This window comes from Rhinopithecus bieti, unplaced genomic scaffold (genome assembly GCF_001698545.2).
Source record: "Rhinopithecus bieti isolate Rb0 unplaced genomic scaffold, ASM169854v2 scaffold_6935, whole genome shotgun sequence".
Lineage (NCBI taxonomy): Eukaryota > Metazoa > Chordata > Mammalia > Primates > Cercopithecidae > Rhinopithecus > Rhinopithecus bieti.
Window position 1 is genome coordinate 1,034,171 of NW_016805255.1, and position 17,936 is coordinate 1,052,106.

Consider the following 17,936-nt stretch of genomic DNA (forward strand, 5'->3'; position numbering starts at 1 on the left):
GGATTTATTTCTGGACTCAGTACTATTTCACTAATCCATATCACTATCCTATGTCAGTACCACAATTTCTTGATGATAGTAGGTATAGTAGGTTTCAAAAGAAAAAAAAAAAAGCTAGTTGCCCAAATTGGTTCTTTGTCAACATTTTTTGGGGGGTCATCTGGGTCCTCTCCATTTATATGTAAATTTTAGATTCAACTTCTCAGTTTCTGCAGCAACAACAAAAAAAAAGAAAATCCAAAAACAAGCAAACAAAAAACTTGCTGGGATTTTAATATAAATTATAATGTCTATGTATCAGTTTGGGAACAAATGGCTATCTTAATAATATCAAGTCTTCCAATCCATGAACATGGTATGTCACTCTACTTATTAGATCTTTGATTTCTCTCAATGATATTTTTTAGTTTTGAGTGTATAAGTCTTCCACTTATTTTGATAAATTTGTTCCTAAATATATTCTTTTTTGATGCTATTATAAATTAATTTTTTCCTTAATTTCATTTTCAGAGTGTTCATTGCTAATACATAGAAACACAGTTGATTTTATTGGTACATTTATCTTGTAGCATGACACCTTGCTGAACTTGTTAATTAATTCTAGCAGTTTTGGGGTGAATTTCCTAGAGTTTTCGCATATACAATCATGTTATTTATGAATAAAGACAGTTTTACTTGTTCCAATCTGGAGACATTTATTTATTTATTTATTTATTTATTTATTTATTTATACCTGATTGTACTGGCTACAACCTCAAATACAATGTCGAATAGAAGTGGTGAGAGTGCCTTACTTTGTTTCTGATCTTAAGGGTAAGTCATCTAGTTTTTCTAAAGTGGGTATCATGTTTACTGTAGGCTTTCATAGATGTCTTTTCTCAAATTGAGAATGTTTTCTTCTATGCCTGGTTTGTTGAGTTTTTATCATAAAAGTGTGTTGGATTTTTGTCAAATACTTTTTCTCCATGCATTGAAATAGCCATATGGTTTTATCCTTTATCCTATTAATATGGTATATTACATTAAATGTTATCTTTTGTTCTATTAATATGGGTGTTAAACCAGTGTTGCATTCCAGGGACAAATCCGACTTGGCCATTGTATATAATCCTTCTTATATGTTACTGGATTCATTTGCTATATTTTCTTATGGATTTTGCATCTACATTCATGGGGAATATAGGTCTGTAGGGTCCTTTTCTTGTGATGTATTTGTCTGGTTTGGTGTTGGGTTAGTGCTTCCCTTTCTCTTTTCTGTATCAATGATCTTCCCAGTAATTTCTAGTTCCCTATGGCTTCTCTTTTCAGTTCTCCAGCCAGAAATCTGGGCTTATAAATGTATACCCAGCTCAGTGGCTTGTATTTATTGTGTTTGCATCTGGAGCCAAACAGAGGGTGGAGAGCGAAAGGGAGAGAGAGAGAGAACAATGAGATTTCACTCCACCTTCTCAAAATCACAATGCCACTAATCAGACAGGAAGATTTAGCCTCCTTCAGAGTTTTGGGCTCAAAACATTGCTGCACTGCCACAGGATTGCTTGGTGACTGAGGTGTGAGAATGGAGAATAAGAAGAGGGACAATTTTTGTATTCTTTCTGAGTGTTAGGATTTCCTTTTTCCATTTATTAAGCTAGAACTCTAGGATTCTCCTACCGCTCTCTCTGTCTGGACCCTTGTGCCTACCTCTGGGTTTTGGACCAGGCCAGGAGACACTAGAGGGAACAAATAGTAAATTACCCACCACTAGCTTGGTGGTACTTTGAGTCCTTGTCTTCTTTCCCAGCGCTTTTACCACTACATGTTTGCTTTTCAGAATCCTTAAATAGATTTTACTTAGAACTCAAGCTCTTTCTCTGCTATGTTGTTTCATTTTTCTAGTAATTCATTTTAATATATTTTGCAAGAACATTTATCCTCAAATTGGGAATTAAAAATAACAATTATTCTGGATGATGGAATAAAGGCTACGGGGGATTTTGGAGGGAGAGATGAATGGGGATTGGATATTTCTATTAACAGTCATCAAGCACAAAAAAATGGAACTTTAGAGTTGGACTTTACAAGTCAAAATGATGCTAATAGTTTCTGCATGTAGTAGACATAGCCATGACATTCACTCCAACTTTGATTCATGCAGTACCATTTGGAAATAACAAAACAATCTTTTCCTTTCTTTTCTGAAATTTCCTGGGGTGACATCATTCCAGAAAGGTTATAACTGAGCTGGTCTTTGAAGAAATTATCTGTGACAGGAAAAGGACCTTGTTCATTTTTAAAGATCCTTTTCCTCTGCATTCTTCAAATTGGATACATTCTGTTGTTTTGTCTTAGAGTACACTGTCTCTCTGTTATATCAGTTCTATCATTTCTGCTACTGAGTCCTTCCAGATATTATATATTTCACTTCAAAAATTTCCATTTTTATTTAATAGTTTCTATTTCTCTGCTGAAACAAAAAACTACCTTGCAATTTATTTCAAGAGTATCTCTTTATCTCATAGACTATGGTTCTAATTGCTAATTTAAGGTCTTTATCTGATCATTCCAATATCTGAGTCTTCCCAATTTGGGACTCTATTGATTGCCTTTTACCTTGAGAATTGGTCATATTTGCTTGCTTTTTTGTTTGTTGAATTTTTTTATTGTATAATGGACATTTTGAATATTTTGAATATTATGTTTTAAGATTCTGGATCCTGTTTAAATTCTCTGAAGGAGATTTAATTTTTTTCCATCAGACTTGGTTAGATTTAGACCGCAAGCTCTGCCTTACCGTCTGCGGGCAGTGGTTTCCATGTCAGTTCAGTTTTAGAAGGCTGTGCTATTCACAGCTTAAGTCTGCGTGCATCACTCAAGGTTTATACGGGTAATCTGGGACTTGGGCAATGGTTTACATTGTAGTTCAGTTCTCAAAGCCTTTGCTGTGCTGCTGTGAGTGTTTCCTGCACGTGTGTACCTTCGGGGTAGTCCAGGACTTTGATTCATTCATATAGAAAATAAAGGCATTCTCTCCTCCCTCTCTTTCCTCTGCAAGATTTCCAGATTAATTATTAATTTTTTTTCTATTTTTTTATTTTTTTCTTTATTTTTATTTTTTTATTTTTTATTTTTTTAATTATTAATTTTATCAAAGTACATGTTTCATATAGTTCTCTCTTTTATGATTTGTTATATTTAAACTTTTTATTCCACTACATGAAAAAAATTATAATTTTACTCTCTTCCCTCTTTGTCTCCCGCTCCTAATATTGGATATTTACATTATCTTTTATTCTATTGGCTGCATTTGTAACATTTTATTTAATATACATAAGCCTCTACTTCTTGATCTATCAAGTTGCATAACTTCTTCAATTCCTGAGTTCACATGGTGGTAATATCTATGCTTTTTCTTTCCCCTTTCATTCCAACCTTTCAAGAGCTACACTTAAACCATCGTGTTGTCAATGCTGTACTCCTTCCAAAGGTTCACAGTACATGTTTAAAATTTTTCATTTAAAAGAACACAAAATAGTATTTGTACTATTCTGATTGGATAAATATTGTTCAATACTGGGACAAGTCACAGTTCAGGAGTATATGCCTTCCTTAAGGTCCTATGTGATACGCTGGCCAATTGAAGAATGTTAATAGCATCAAGCAAAAGGATTTCTTTACCTTTTCTCCCTCAGTATTTAAAATTATGTTACTTGTTTGAATCATTATTTTTGCATATGTTAGATATATATATGCATGCTTGAATATATGTATGCATATATTTCCAAGATTTCTAAGTCCTTTTTTTTCCTGGGAGACCTCCTGCTCTCTGTGACTTGTGCAGACATGTCATTCTTACTGGAAAAGCACATTTTCAAGTGACTCCCTAATGTAGGATGTATGGGAAGGGAAAGTTTCTACCTAGGGATATGACTAGAAATGTCTTTGTTTTTCCATTTGATTGATAGTTTGTTTGGGTTTAGAATTCTAGATTGAAAGTTATTTTCTCTCAGAACTTTGAAAGCTCTGACCCACTGACTTCTAGCATCCACTGTTGCATCAACCAGGAGATAGAAGGAATGAGGATAATTCATTTATTAGCCAATCTCAGCCCATGGACTTCTTTCCTCTTTGCAAGTCAGTGATCATAAAGGTTCTCCTTTGTCCTGAAGAGGTAGGCTGGGATATTGAATTTCTGTAAAGCACTATGTTTCAGTGCTTGTCTCTCTCAAAGTTGTTAGTGGACTCTTCTATTGAAGGGCCCCTTTACCTTTCACTGTTCAAGGAAGGCAGCAGTGCTGGTCATGGTGCTGGTGTAGTCTTTGCTCTCAGGAATTCTAGATGTATATATAATTTTTCTTTATTTCCCTTTTCTTCAATTACTCATCCAGTTCTCCTTGTACCTTGAGCTAAAGTATAAAAGTTGTGGAAGGCAGATATTGCCCTTGCCAAAATAGTAACATTTAATTAACATAAAGCAGAAAGGGCTCCAAAGGGAGTGTATAGTAAAGGAATATTCTGTAATTCTTCTATAATGTGGTTCTCAGTAGAAAATTTCAGGTATATTAGTCTGCTTCTACATTGCTATAAAAAACTACCGACCGGGCGTGTTGGCTCACGCCTGTAATCCCAGCACTTTGGGAGGCCGAGACGGGCGGATCACGAGGTCAGGAGTTCAAGACCATCCTGGCTAACACGGTGAAACCCCATCTCTACTAAAAAATACAAAAAACTAGCCGGGCGAGGTGGCGGGCGCCTGTAGTCCCAGCTACTTGGGTGGCTGAGGCAGGAGAATGGCGTAAACCCGGGAGGCGGAGCTTACAGTGAGCTGAGATCCTGCCACTGTACTCCAGCCTGGGCGACAGAGTGAGACTCCGTCTCAAAAAAAAAAAAAGAACTACCTGAGACTGGGTAATTTATGAAGAAAAGACGTTTAATTGACTCTCAGTTCATAGGCTGTACAGGAGGCACAACTGGGGATGCCATAGGACACTTACAATCATGGCAGAAGGCAAAGGGGAAGCAAGCACATCTTCATATGGCCAGCATGAGAGAGAGAGTGAAAGGGGAGGGGCCACACACTTTCAAACAACCAGATCTTTTGATAACTTTATCACAAGAACAGCACTAGGGGAATGGTGCTAAACCACCCCCATGATCCAACCACCTCCCACCAGGCCCCACCTCCAACATTGGAACTTATAATTCAACATGAGATTTGGGTGGGGACACGGAGCCAAACCATATCACTAGGCTAACCAGTATTTATCATTTTCACCATCTGCATTCAGTTTTCTCATCAATTATTCCTGTTTTGTCTTTTCAGCAACAGAAATTGCAAGGAAATCCAACAAAGAAAACCAAATCAAAAAGACCAGATCCCCTCAAAGGACAGAAGGTTATTGCAAGATGCGATGAAAATGGCTTTTATTTTCCAGGTAGGTTTTTTTTTAAATTTTGTGAAGCTTTTGTTAAATAATTTGATATTGGGGACAAGAAGTTTCAACCTGTGCTTTTGCTAGAAAACTGACATTTCACGAGCTGGCCTGAGCTAGTCCACTTGTCACAGAGAAGAGAAGTGAAATATCCCTGGCCAGCTTATGAAATGAGCATATTTGGTCCCCCAAAAAAGTAGCCAGAAAAAAAATGCACTTATTTTAATTTTTCATTTTTTAGTAAACAAATTTTTATTACCCATCTACTGCATTGCATGTATGTAATATTTTGAAAGTACTGGTCTAATGGTATGAGCAAACAGATGAACATTCTTGCTTTTTGGAGATTACATCTTAAAGGAGACAGACAAGCAATGCAATAAACAGGTAAAATATGTGGTATGTCAGATACAGTGCCATAGAGAAAAATCCAGCCACAAATGGGGTTGAGAATGTCGGGGTGAAGGTTGTGATTCTATATCTGGTGGTTAATGAAGAGCTCCTGGGGAAGGTGACATATGAATAAGGACTTAAAAGAGGTGGGGCAAGCCATGAGATTATCTGGAGAAGAGAGTTCTAAGCAGAAGCGGCAGCGGTGCCCAGGCCTCAGAGTGGAGTGCACATGTGTGTTGGAGGAAGGGCCATGAGACTGGGATAGCTGGGCCTCAGAGGTTTGCCCCAGACTTCCTGGGGGAGTGGTCCCTGAAGGAATCAGCCAGTTGCAATTCAGCAGGGGGTAGAGGTAGAAAGAGAGTTTCATGGATGGTGACAATAATAGGTGTGAAGACTTAGAAATGAAAGAAAAACATCTATATCTGGAGAAATAAAATTGATTCTGGCTGGAACTTAAAATGAGAAGGAAGGGTGGAAATAATAAACCTCTTCAGAGAGGTAAGCATAGGGCTATGCATAAAGGGTCATATTGAGGATTTGCACTTTACCCTCAGGGCAATGAGAGCCACATTTAAAGCAGTGAGAAACACAGTCACATTTGAAGTTTTCAAAAGCTGTCTCCCACTGCTGTGTGAAGATTGGATGCCAAGGGGTTAGGGTGTCTCTCTGGTCCCTGGCTTGGGGCAGTAGATAGATAGTGGTACCTACAGGAGATGGTGGTGTGGACAGAAAGACAATGAGATGTGTCTGCGACATGATGAATTGCGGGTGCCTGCAAGATGCCCAGAGGAAGATGTCAGAGAAGTAATTGGTGATGTGGGTCTAGAGTCTAGAGATAGAGATTTGGGAGATATAACCACAAAAGTAATCATTGAAATCATGGGAAGGGTCTGTAGGGAAAAGGGAACTGGGAGAAGACCTTGAGAAAGCTCTGTTAGGCAAAATTATTACGCTGCAGGGTTGGTGTGGTGGGTCACACCTGTAATCCCAGCACTTTGGGAGGCCGAGGCTGGAGGATCACTTGAGGTCAGGAGTTCAAGACCAGCCTGGTCAATGTGATGAAACCTCATCTCTACTAAAAAAAAAAAAAAAAATTAGCCGGGCACCTGTAATCCCAGCTACTCGGGAGACTGAGCCAGGAGAATTGCTTGAACCTGGGAGGCAGAGGTTGCAGTGAGATCACGCCACTGCACTCCAGCCTAGGTGACAAAGTGAGACTCTGTCTCAAAAAAAAAAAAAAGATTACATTGCAGATACGTAGCTGGCCTTTCATAGGCATGATCTATCTGTCAACAGTTAAAAGAATAATTATTATTTAAGTTTAATTGAATAATACTTTAGGTGGGAAAAAAATACTTCAGCAGGATGTTTGGTTTCCAGCAGGCACATACGTACAACTGACAACAGGGACAGGTTATTTGAATGTGATAAATGTGCTTGGGAGTTGCCTGGATGAGAGTAAATGTGGATCCCAGCACTTGGGATGAGCACGTAGGCTAAGGTGTGACACCCTTCTTTACAACAAGGGCTGGGAATCTTCCGTTTCTCTGGGGTGCAGATTTTCTAAGAGGTGATTATAGAAGGCCACTCCTGCTTGAGAAATTTTGATTTTCTGAATTTGAGCCTTGGAAAGCATTTTATGGTTAAACTGGTAGTCGAATGAAAATGCTTAAAGTGAGGCCAGGTGCGGTGGCCAAGGCGGGCAGATCACCTGAGGTCGAGAGTTTGAGACCAGCCTGACCAACATGGTGAAACCCCGTTTCTACTGAAAATATAGAATTAACCAGATGTGGTGGTGGGCACCTGTAATCCCAGCTATTTGGGAGGCTGAGGCAGGAGAATCACTTGAACCCAGGAGATGGAGGTTGCAGTGAGCTGAGATCTTGCCACTGCACTCTAGCCTGGGCAACAGAGTGAGACTCTGTCTCCAAAAAACAGAGAGAATAGAAAATGCTAAAATCCTAAAACAGACTGGATTCTAAATGGTTGGGTTAGGGGCTTGGTGTCACTTTGCTGGCTAAGGCCCCAGAGAAATGTAGAATGGCTCGAATTTCTACCCAGCACCATGCTTGTGTGATGAGAAAATTCTAAAGACCTACTCGGGGTAGTAGAGGAGACAGGGCTAATACCACGACCATGTGCAATGCCTGAGGCTACAACAGAAATTTTTTTAATGTGCAATTAGAGGCAGAAAGTACATACTATACTCCCAACAGCCACATGGGATCTGACTAAGCAGGAATTTTTAATTTGCAGTGTAATTAAACTTCAATAAATGAACTTGAAGGAAATATTTGAATTCTGTCATATAATCGGTAATTTTGATTAGTGTCTAAGTAGTAAACTAACTTTGACTCAGCCAGATTAAGTGGCAATGCCTGGGTTATCTCCATGAGCCTAGTTTTTGTGCTCTCTCTCTCCAGTCACCTGATCTTTTCCTTAATTGGGAATAACTTTACTTTCATGGTTGTTTTTTATTAAAAATTCAAACATTCAGAAAAGTCACAAGAATAATACAGAGAACCCCAGTATACTCTTTACCCAGATTTGCCAATTTTTAACATTTGGTCACATTTTATCACATATATTATTTTATTCTCTGTCTTCACACATACATACACACATCTTATTTTTTCTGAACTCTTAGAAATTAGGCAACATTGATCATGTTACTTTATCCCTTAACACATCAGTGTATATTAAGAGTAAGAATAATCTCAATATAACCACAATAAAGTTAGAAAATTCAAAAACCGTAACATTAGTATAGTACTTTTATTTAATCTATATATTTTTTGATTTTGTTAATTGTCCCAGTAATGGCCTTTATCACACTTATTTTCTCCAGGACAGGTCTCAGCTCAGAATCATGTATTGCATTTAGTGGACACGTCTCTAGCTTTCTTTGACCTGGAACCATTCTTTAGCCTTTCCTATTATCTTTAATGATACTGACATTATTTAAGCATAAGGCCAGTTATTTTATAGAATGTCCTTCAATTTGGGTTAGATTAGATTCAGGTTATCATTCCCTGCCAGGATACTGCCGAAGTATGTCATGGCCCTCTGGGTCGTCCCGTCTAGAGGCACGTGATGCTCACCTGCCCTCACTGGTGATGTTAATTTAGATCACTGTTCACTGTGAGGCACTATTTTCCCTCACAAAAAAAGAAAAAAAAGAAGGCCAAAAAGAATTTTGCAGAGCACAGGCATGACGTCCTTGGTGACTCCTCTTCTGGTAACTATTGTTCAAAACCTCCTAAACATTTTTAGTAAAAAACAGCTCACTTTAAATGAGCTGAAGGCAGATTTAATGCACCTCAGCAGAAGGCAAGATTGGAGTCACTGGATTGCGGTGTCCACTACCTGAAGCCAGGTCCACGCGGAAGCAGAGCTGGCCAGGCGGGCTGTTGCCACCGTCGCTGGGATTGCGGTGGGGATTTCCCTGTGGCCAGCGTTATTCCAGGGGTCAGTGTGGGTGATCCAGTTGAGAAAATGACCATGTTGTACAGAGCGATAGCCTGGCTTATCTGGATGCCGAAAGACAAGGAGGAAGACACATTTTCAATCCTTATTTGAAATCATTATTTGTGCAAATTGGGTCATCCTTCCTGTTGTTCTGTGAGAAGCATTTTACTTCGGGAAATCCACAGCACTATGCCATAAGAACAAGTTATCATGAAGGAAAAGGGCCAGAACGGAATGCTTTCTCAAGTGTAATGAGCTCAGGTCAAAAAATCCTGTGTTTTCATTTATTTGAATTCTGCCTCTTGCCTCTGCTGGGCCACCCGACTGCAGTCACTTTGTTTCCCTGCACCTCAGTGCCTCTGTCTTCTCCAATGGGATTTAAAACAATAAAACCGTTCGTAAGTTGCTGTGTAGATTAAATGTGATGATGTACAGCCCTTTGTTAATTCCGCGGAAAGACTTTTTCTGCATCCCACATGAGAGCTCCTCTTAGGAGTAGGGATAAACCTTGCCTCCTCTCCCAGGGAGGAGAAAGCTGCTTTCCATTTCACGGCAGCTTAGAACTTTTCACAGCAAGTCAAAGCAGCAAAAGTCAGCGCGGTGGGTAGAAAGGAAACCTCCAAGGCTGGAAGGAGGAGCGAACACAAGGACCGTGAAGGATGACACTGCCAGGGAGTGGGCCACTGGAGGGATGCTGTGGCTGGAGCAGAGTGAAAGCCCTTTGAAGAGGTGGAATTCAAGCCAGGCTTTATATCTCAGAAGGTTCTTAGAGCCAAAGGTTTACAAAAAAAAAAAAAAATCCAGTCTCCAGCCTGAGAAAATCTGTTTGGAGCAAAGGTTCAGAACCATTCATGCATCTTTCACCACACAAACTGACTTCCACTGTTTACTCAGATTGTGACATCAATTCTCCGAGCCCTGAGCACCCGCAGCATTTTTGCTGAAAGCCTCTATAGGAGCACAGGCCCCTTCTCCAGCTGAATACAGGACACCCCGACTGAGGCAGGGAGACAAACTCATCCCCAGGGAGGCATGCCTCACCCAGCCTCCACCCAGGAAAAAAAAAGAGGAGAGGCAGTCGGAGGCGGGCCCGCCAGCCTCCACCCAGAGAAAGAGGGGAGAGAGTGGAGACTCTGGGTCCGCCAGCCTCTACCCAGAGAAAGAGGAGAGGCAGTGGAGGTTCTTCAGCTTGACCAGCCTCCAGAGCCCAGGTCCTCAAACAGGTCCAAGAGATTTCAGAGCTGGGAGACACGGCCTCACCTCTCAAGGCTGAGGACAGAGAGAAACTACAGGGTAAAGCAAGCCAAAAATTGGAGCTGATCTTGAATCAGGACACAAGAAATGGTAGCAATCCCTTACTGAGATAGAGAAGGAGCAGGTACAGAGGCTTAGCAGTAGTGGGACAGGCCAGTCCTGGCCCCTCCAGCTGGCCAGAGTGCGGCCACGTGGGGGCCCGTGAGGCCAGATTGAAGACAGACCATAAGAAACTGTGCTCATTTCTGGAGATGAACAAAGACTCAACATCTACAGAGATTTTACAAAGAAGGAAGCTGAATTAAAGGAACTAAAAAGAAGTCATCATAACGGTCCAAAAAGTTTAGGTCCAAAGAAGAAAGTCAATGATAAATGGTTTAGGCTTCATCGGCTACACAGTCTCTGTCACAACTTCTCAATTTAGGCAAACAACTGAAAAGCTGCCTAGCAGTTTTGATACTGGATACTGCGAAGTCCCAAAGGCTAAGGATTTGAAGAGAGTCACATGGGCCAGTGTGGCTGTGGTGGCAGCCCAGACCCTTCCCTGGGGCCATGGGAGGGACGTGGGGCACACAGTGCGTGGCGGGAGACAAGTTCCCTGATTCTCAATCAGGAGCGGCTCTTGTTTCCAGAATAGAAATTATTTCTAAAAGGTAGTATTTATTTTTCTGATTAAAAGGGTAAAGTCAGTTTATGGTAGAAAATGTGTGAATAATGTGTAAATATTTCAAAACCCAAATTAAACATTTCAGTCTGATCAGAAAACACACAATGGTAAGCTGCCTTGAGTGTGCGTATTTTGCAAAAAAAATTCATTCCTTTGGCCATTTAAAATAAGACACATGAATCAAGATGAAAATCAGCAGCTGTCTCTTTGCCCCATGAGAGGACACAGGGCTTTGCTCAGCAGGCAGGTGAGCCAGGACCAGAGAGCTGCTGCAGCACTTGCTGGGGAACCCAGGATGCCCACGCTCATTTCTGTCTCCGTGAGGGTCTGTGAGCAGCTGATACTGCCAGGGGAGGTGTCCAACGTCATCATCTCCCCCTTAATGTTTAGAATCCCTTTTTAATGGGAAGATAAATTTCAAGTCAGATAAATGACAAAAAATATGCATCTTAACACAGGTATTTTCTTTTCCTAGAATGATAATCTATTCTAATAATTATATTAAAAGGTATTGACTAGACGGGGTGGGGGGGAGAGGACAAAGATGACTAAGATGGTGCACTTCCGGGTTCTTCCTCACCAACTTTCCCACGCGTGGGAAAATGCAGCCCGCGCCTGGGAGGATGCAGATCAACCGAGCATGCACGAGGTGACGTCAATCCAAAGAGACTGAGACTTACCTGGTCGCACCTACGGAACGCCCCCTGACACGCCCGTGTCCCGCCTATCGTCCTCCCACTCCCAAGCCTTAGACAGAAAAGCCGCTCCCAGCAGGTGCGTGGCGTGAACTTCCTCGGTCCCCTCCTCATATGCGGACCTAGGAACCTCGCCCGAGAACGACGAGAACGCCGGGGCGACTTCCTCGGCCTCCACCGCCGGAGACCCGTGAACTTCGCCCTTTCTTCCTTCACATTGGCTAGCTAATAAAGTTTCTTTTTACCTTGCCTACTTGCCTTTTCTCTGGCGCCTGCTCTGGTGGTCGCATAAAACAAATCAGGTATAACAAAATTATTACATAATTAAGTAATATATGTATATGTGCATATATATGTATATATATTAGGCTGATGCAAAAGTAATTGTGGTTTTGGTCATTTTTTTTAATGGCAAAAACCACAACTACTTTTATACCAACTTTATGTATCTATCATGCACTCCTTCAGTATAACTAAAAAAGAAACTTCTTACGTCTTTTTTCTTTTCTTTTCTTTTCTTTTTTTTCTTTTTTCTTTTTCTTTTTTTTTTTTTTTTTTTTGAGACATAATTTCACTCTTGTCGCCTAGGCTGGAGTGCAATGATGCAATCTCAGCTCACTGCAACCTCTGCCTCCCAGGTTCAAGTGATTCTCCTGCCTTGGCCTCCCTAGTAGCTGGGATTACAGGCATGTGCCACCATGCCCAGCTAATTTTTGTATTTTTAGTAGAGATGGGGTTTTACCATGTTGGTCTCGTACTCCTGACCTCAGGTGATCCACCTGCCTCAACCTCCCAAGGTTCTGGGATTACAGGCGTGAGCCACCACGTCCAGCCTTACTTCTTTTTTCTTTGTTCCTTTCAGCTGTACATTTTGGGGAAGCTGAGTATGTTCAGTCTAGTCAGATGAAAAGCCAATTTGGATAGGAGTTTATATTTCCTTTTTACTTTCACAATTTAATTAACAACATGTATTTTCTATCTTTAAGTATTATGGAAGAAAATAGGGCTAAAGTAAATGAAAATATCAGGTGGTAGGAGGTGTTTGGGAAGAGGATCTTTATTTCCAGGATGCATGTTCCTGTCAGGATGGAGGCTGATGGTGCAGGATGAACAGATCTCGTCCATTCTCGCCAGTTCTCATCTCAGCGGGTGCCCAGACCAGGCATGTGCATCACCATTTTGAGCTGGTCAACCCAGTAGGCATCCTATGGTACCCAACATTATCTGCTGGAGAAATCAAAGGGGCACACTGATTTAAATAGGCAAAGTGTTATAACTCAGTGTGGCCAGAAAGATGACACAAGCCTACGGGAAGGGATGCTATTTGTCTTTACATTTTATGTTTTCTTTGATTCCTCGCAGGGGTTGTGAAGAAGTGTGTGAGCCGCACCCAAGCATTGGTGGACTTCAGGTATGGAGACACCAGGGTCGTGTCCACCTCCTTCATCATGCCTGTGGGGGGTGCCATGCCCTGCCCACTGCTCCAGGTACCCAGTCCCTGCTGTATTCTGGCCCCTTTTCACCATCCACAGAGTTCTGGATAACAGAGAACGCCAAGGCCACTGTTTGGCCCTTTGCTGAACCTACACAGGCTCCTGCAGGGAGGATGTGTTTGGGCAGGAAGAACCACGGCCCCTGTTCTGGGACCCGTTACCTGGCGATTTCTTTGCTCGTGATGCTGACCTGCCAACTCCTTGTTATGTAGCTCAGAGCTGCACAGACTTGTTTGCATTGCACCTTGAGGTCCTTGTCCCTTTACAAGACAATAGAGGTTGGGGAAAGGGCATTGCTGTAGCTGCCAGTACTGTGGACACTTTTAACTGCAAAAAATTCTATTCTATTCTATTCCATTCCATTCCACTCCACTCCACTCCACTCCACTCCACTCCACTCCACTCCACTCCACTCTATTACATAATAACAAGGGCGGAGGTAATCAACTGATGTCAGACGGTGATATCGTAATGCACAGTTACCCCAAATGTGCATTCCACATATGTGTTACCGGAAGAAAGGCTGTGAGTATGAGTTGTCCAGGTCCTTGGTGTTTTGAACAAAGAATTAAACAATATACACAAATAAAGTAACAAAGGAATGGAACACAGAAATGAAGCAGCGAAACAGGGATTTATTAAAGTGAGAAAGCACTCCACAGAGTGGGAATGGGCCGCAAGAGACACAAGGGCGCCATTACAAAGATTTCTGGGTTTTAAATACTCCTTTTGAGGTCCCTGTGGACTACCGCTTTTCTGGATGAAGGATTTGGTCTGTGGCTAATGAAAGGCTGAGGTGAATTGGCCCCTGTGCAGATGAAGGGATGGCCCCTGCTTGGCCTCTGGGCAATCCAAGGCACACTCCCTTTCCCTCTGAGCTGGGGTGGCAGGGGAGGGTTGCAGGGAGACTGGCCTTGGATCCTTTGCTACCCGGCGTCAGGAGATGGGGTTTTTCCTTTTGGTTTAGCTTTAGGAAGTTCGTGGTGATTGGTCTTAGGTTCCCTGCCCCAGACCCAGATGTTTTCCGTTTGATTTAACTAGAGGAAATTATCATGAATGGGCCGCAGATTCCCTGCCCCCCAGACCTTGGTGCTTCCCTCGATTCAGCCTTAGAAAGTCAGCACGAATTGACCTTAAGTTCCTTGACTCCAGACCCTGTTCTCCTGCCTCGGATGAGCCAGACTAATGTGTTCTCATCTGGTCACAAACTCACGAAAGCTGTGCCATGTCTGGCTCATCCTTTTGCCACGATCCTAATTCCAGCTTCAAGGCCCAGGAGTAGAGGGAAATCCTTGCAGAGCACCCTGCTGCTGTGTCTTGCCCATTGTGAGCCTGGAGGAGAAGCGCTGGAGGGGGAATTGGAGAATTTATCCTCGGGCCTGTTGCTGCTTCCGAGTCAGAGTCCTGGCACGCAACAGTGCTGTTGTCCCCTGACGATGCACGAGGGCCCGCAGCCTCCGCATGTCCCTCCACAAGATACTTTTTCTCCTGCAAATTCTCCATTTGTGACTTTTACCCATGGATTCTGGATGCGTGCTTTAGAGCAACATTAAACAAACCTCTCCCTTTCTACATCTTGGTGACAGCCCTTCTGGCAGATGAGGACACTGTTGAGGATGTTTGCATGACAAACACCCTGGGTTCTTTCAACTAGTCTCTTCAGGGTGTGGTTTCCAGAACCCTCACCATCTTGCTGGCTGACCCCTGGGCCCTGGTCAGTTGGTGAAGTCCTACTACAACGGGGCTTCCCAACCTGATCACAAAATTCCAGACGTGGCCCAATGACCCCAGAGAATCTTGGAACTCTTTCTTAACTGAGAAAAAAATAGGTATTTGAATTTTAGCATCAGTACTTGCCAGTTGCCTTGTAGTGTTTTAAAACAAGCTTATATTAACATTGTCTGTACAATCCATAAGCAAAATATTTGCTCTGTGCTCTCCTCTGCAGGTTGGAGATTATGTGTTTGCCAAAATTGTGATACCCAAAGGATTTGACTTCTACGTCCCTGCCATTGTCATAGCACTTCCCAATAAGCACGTGGCTGCAGAAAAATTCTACACGGTTTTGAAGTGTAACAACCGGAAAGTAAGTAGATTTTCCTTTAGAAAAAGGCTTTCTCCTGGGCAATGCCAAGCTGTTCCCTGGCACTGCCAGGCTTCTTGAGGAATGTCTCCTCTGTGTCCCCTGTATTGGGGTGCCACTACCTGGTTCCCCATCTCCTACTTACCTAGGAACCACCTCCAGAGTTGGCAGAAGTTGGGAGACTAAGGGCAGATGGGGACAAAGTGGAGGAGAGTGAAAAGAACACAGGCTTTACAGTTAAAAACAAAACAAAGGCCGGGTGCGGTGGCTCAAGCCTATAATCCCAGCACTTTGGGAGGCCGAGACGGGCAGATCACGAGGTCAGGAGATCGAGACCATCCAGGCTAACACGGTGAAACCCTATCTCTACTAAAAAAAGAATACAGAAAACTAGCCAGGCGAGGTGGTGGGCGCCTGTAGTCCCAGCTACTCTGGAGGCTGAGGCAGGAGAATGGTGTGAACCCGGGAGGCGGAGCTTGCAGTGAGCTGAGATCCGGCCACTGCACTCCAGCCTGGGTGACAGAGCGAGACTCCGTCTCAACAAACAAAACAAAACAAAACACCTGTGTTTGAATTATTTGAACATTCACTCTGTATTGGGCAGGTGGCTTCACCCCCGATACTCAGTTTGGTCACATATAAAATGAATACTTTACATATCAATATCTATATCTGTCTATGTGTGCCCTACAGGGTGATTGTGAGGCTTGAGGAAAAGACATGTGAAAGATGTAAAAGATCTGTGTGTCTGGCAGGCATGTGTTAGGTAACAGTAGTGATGATGTGGTTGCGGAGGTTGGTAGCATCATGCAGATCCCTTCCTCCCGCACTCCCCAGGGCCAGCGAGTGGGAATGACTCCATTAACTGTATCAGCTCTAGATTGATTTGCTCATTGGATGGATAATTGTTAAGGGTCTGTATTGTCTGTCGGGTCGTTTGTCTTTTTTATTGACTAGGGGAGGTCTTCTGTGTCTTCCGGGTAGTAATTCTTGGTGATCTATGCAGCCAACAGTTTTCGCCAGTCTGTTGCTTGTCTTTTAACTTTGGCATTTTTGTTGACAGAGAAGCATTAAATTTTAATATGGTCAGATTTATCCCTCTTCTCCTTCTGCCTGGTCTGTGTTTGTTTAAGAAATCCTTCCTTAATTATATATATATCTACGTAATTTTTCTAAAAGTTTTAGAAGAATTCTGTATCAGTTTACAAAACTGATGATGTCATTTGTCCAACCCACACACATGCTTCGTGTCACGCTCGGGGAGAATCCCCCTGGACCCCTGTGTGGCCCCAGCCTGCTCCATGAGCTTGACCTCCAGCCAGATGGAAGGCTCACTGCTTCCTGAATGTGGTGGGCTTTTCCGAGTCCCAGGCTCCGGCCTCTTCCTGGACTGCCCTCCCCCATCTCCTTTCCCCTAAACTGCCATCACCCTAAAGACTCTGCCTGATCCTGACTTCCTGCAGGGCCCTCAGGCCTTCCTGTCCACTACACTGCTCTTGCCAAACTGGCTTCCTCACCAACCTCTCAACCCTTAAAGGCAGATACCATGTCTGTTCACCTTTGTCCCTCCCAGCACAACCCCTGATGAAGAGAAGGGTCTCACAATTGTTTTTTAAATTACTTGAACGAACGACATTCCTAATGGAAAATGACATTGTTTTGATGGATGACTTAACATGCCTGGAAAACAGACCCACAAGTGAACTAGATTGGTGAGCAAAACGCCAGGTAACAGTGGCTCTTTCTTAGGACCTTACTACGTGCCATGCATTCCAATCCAAGTGCTTTACACAGAGCAGACCCTTGGATTCTCAGAACACCATGAGGTAGAGACTATTATTATCTTGACTTCCAGAAAAGGAATTGAAGCAAGAAGTTAAAGCACACACCTGGTGTGTTGAGCAGGCATTTGAATGCAGACAGTCTGGCTCCATGGCCTACCCTCTCAACTACCGTGCCCAGCTGCCTAGAATACAGAATAAAAATATCCAGTACATCCTTGGCTGTGGCATGAGGTAGTTCCATCAGGGAGAGGGGCATGGGAAATGAAGTTTAGGGTTAAGGGCGAAGGAGAAAGACCATCAGAGCCAGCGGCCACTGGAGCACTGTATCCAACCCAACAGGACAAACAGAGAAGGAGGTGTCTGCTAATCACTCCAGAAAAAAACCCCTTGGAGAAAATGGAGTTTCCTGAAGCTGTCCGGATAGCAGTAGAGAAGCATCTGGAAGGGCAGAGCCTTCCTCTCCCTGGCGTGTGGGACAACTCTGGGCATATCAACTGTGAAAGGGAGGGATGTTTTAAGAGATGTCCCCAGGCATGCCCTAGAGTGTGGGGACAGATGAGGCAGTTGGCCTAGGATCCCTGAGGGGAAGCCGCAGAGCCCAGGAAAGAACTTTGGAATTTACCTACAGGATGTGGGTCCCTGGAGGCTAGAGTGGCATGGCCGGGGTGGAGGGTGGTGGGGCAGGGTC

The 17,936-nt window shown here is 42.9% G+C and overlaps 1 protein-coding gene across 2 annotated transcripts in view; it reads left to right on the forward strand.

Annotated features, from left to right (window-relative positions):
* The window catches only part of VWA3B (von Willebrand factor A domain containing 3B), a 224,117-nt gene that overhangs the window by 195,245 nt on the left and 10,936 nt on the right, over positions 1-17,936 (forward strand). For both annotated transcript variants that reach the window (XM_017871854.1, XM_017871853.1), the window contains 3 exons: positions 5,303-5,414; positions 13,251-13,375; positions 15,330-15,467. In XM_017871854.1, the coding sequence (XP_017727343.1) occupies positions 5,303-5,414; positions 13,251-13,375; positions 15,330-15,467 (375 nt within the window). The remainder of the gene's footprint in view (positions 1-5,302; positions 5,415-13,250; positions 13,376-15,329; positions 15,468-17,936) is intronic.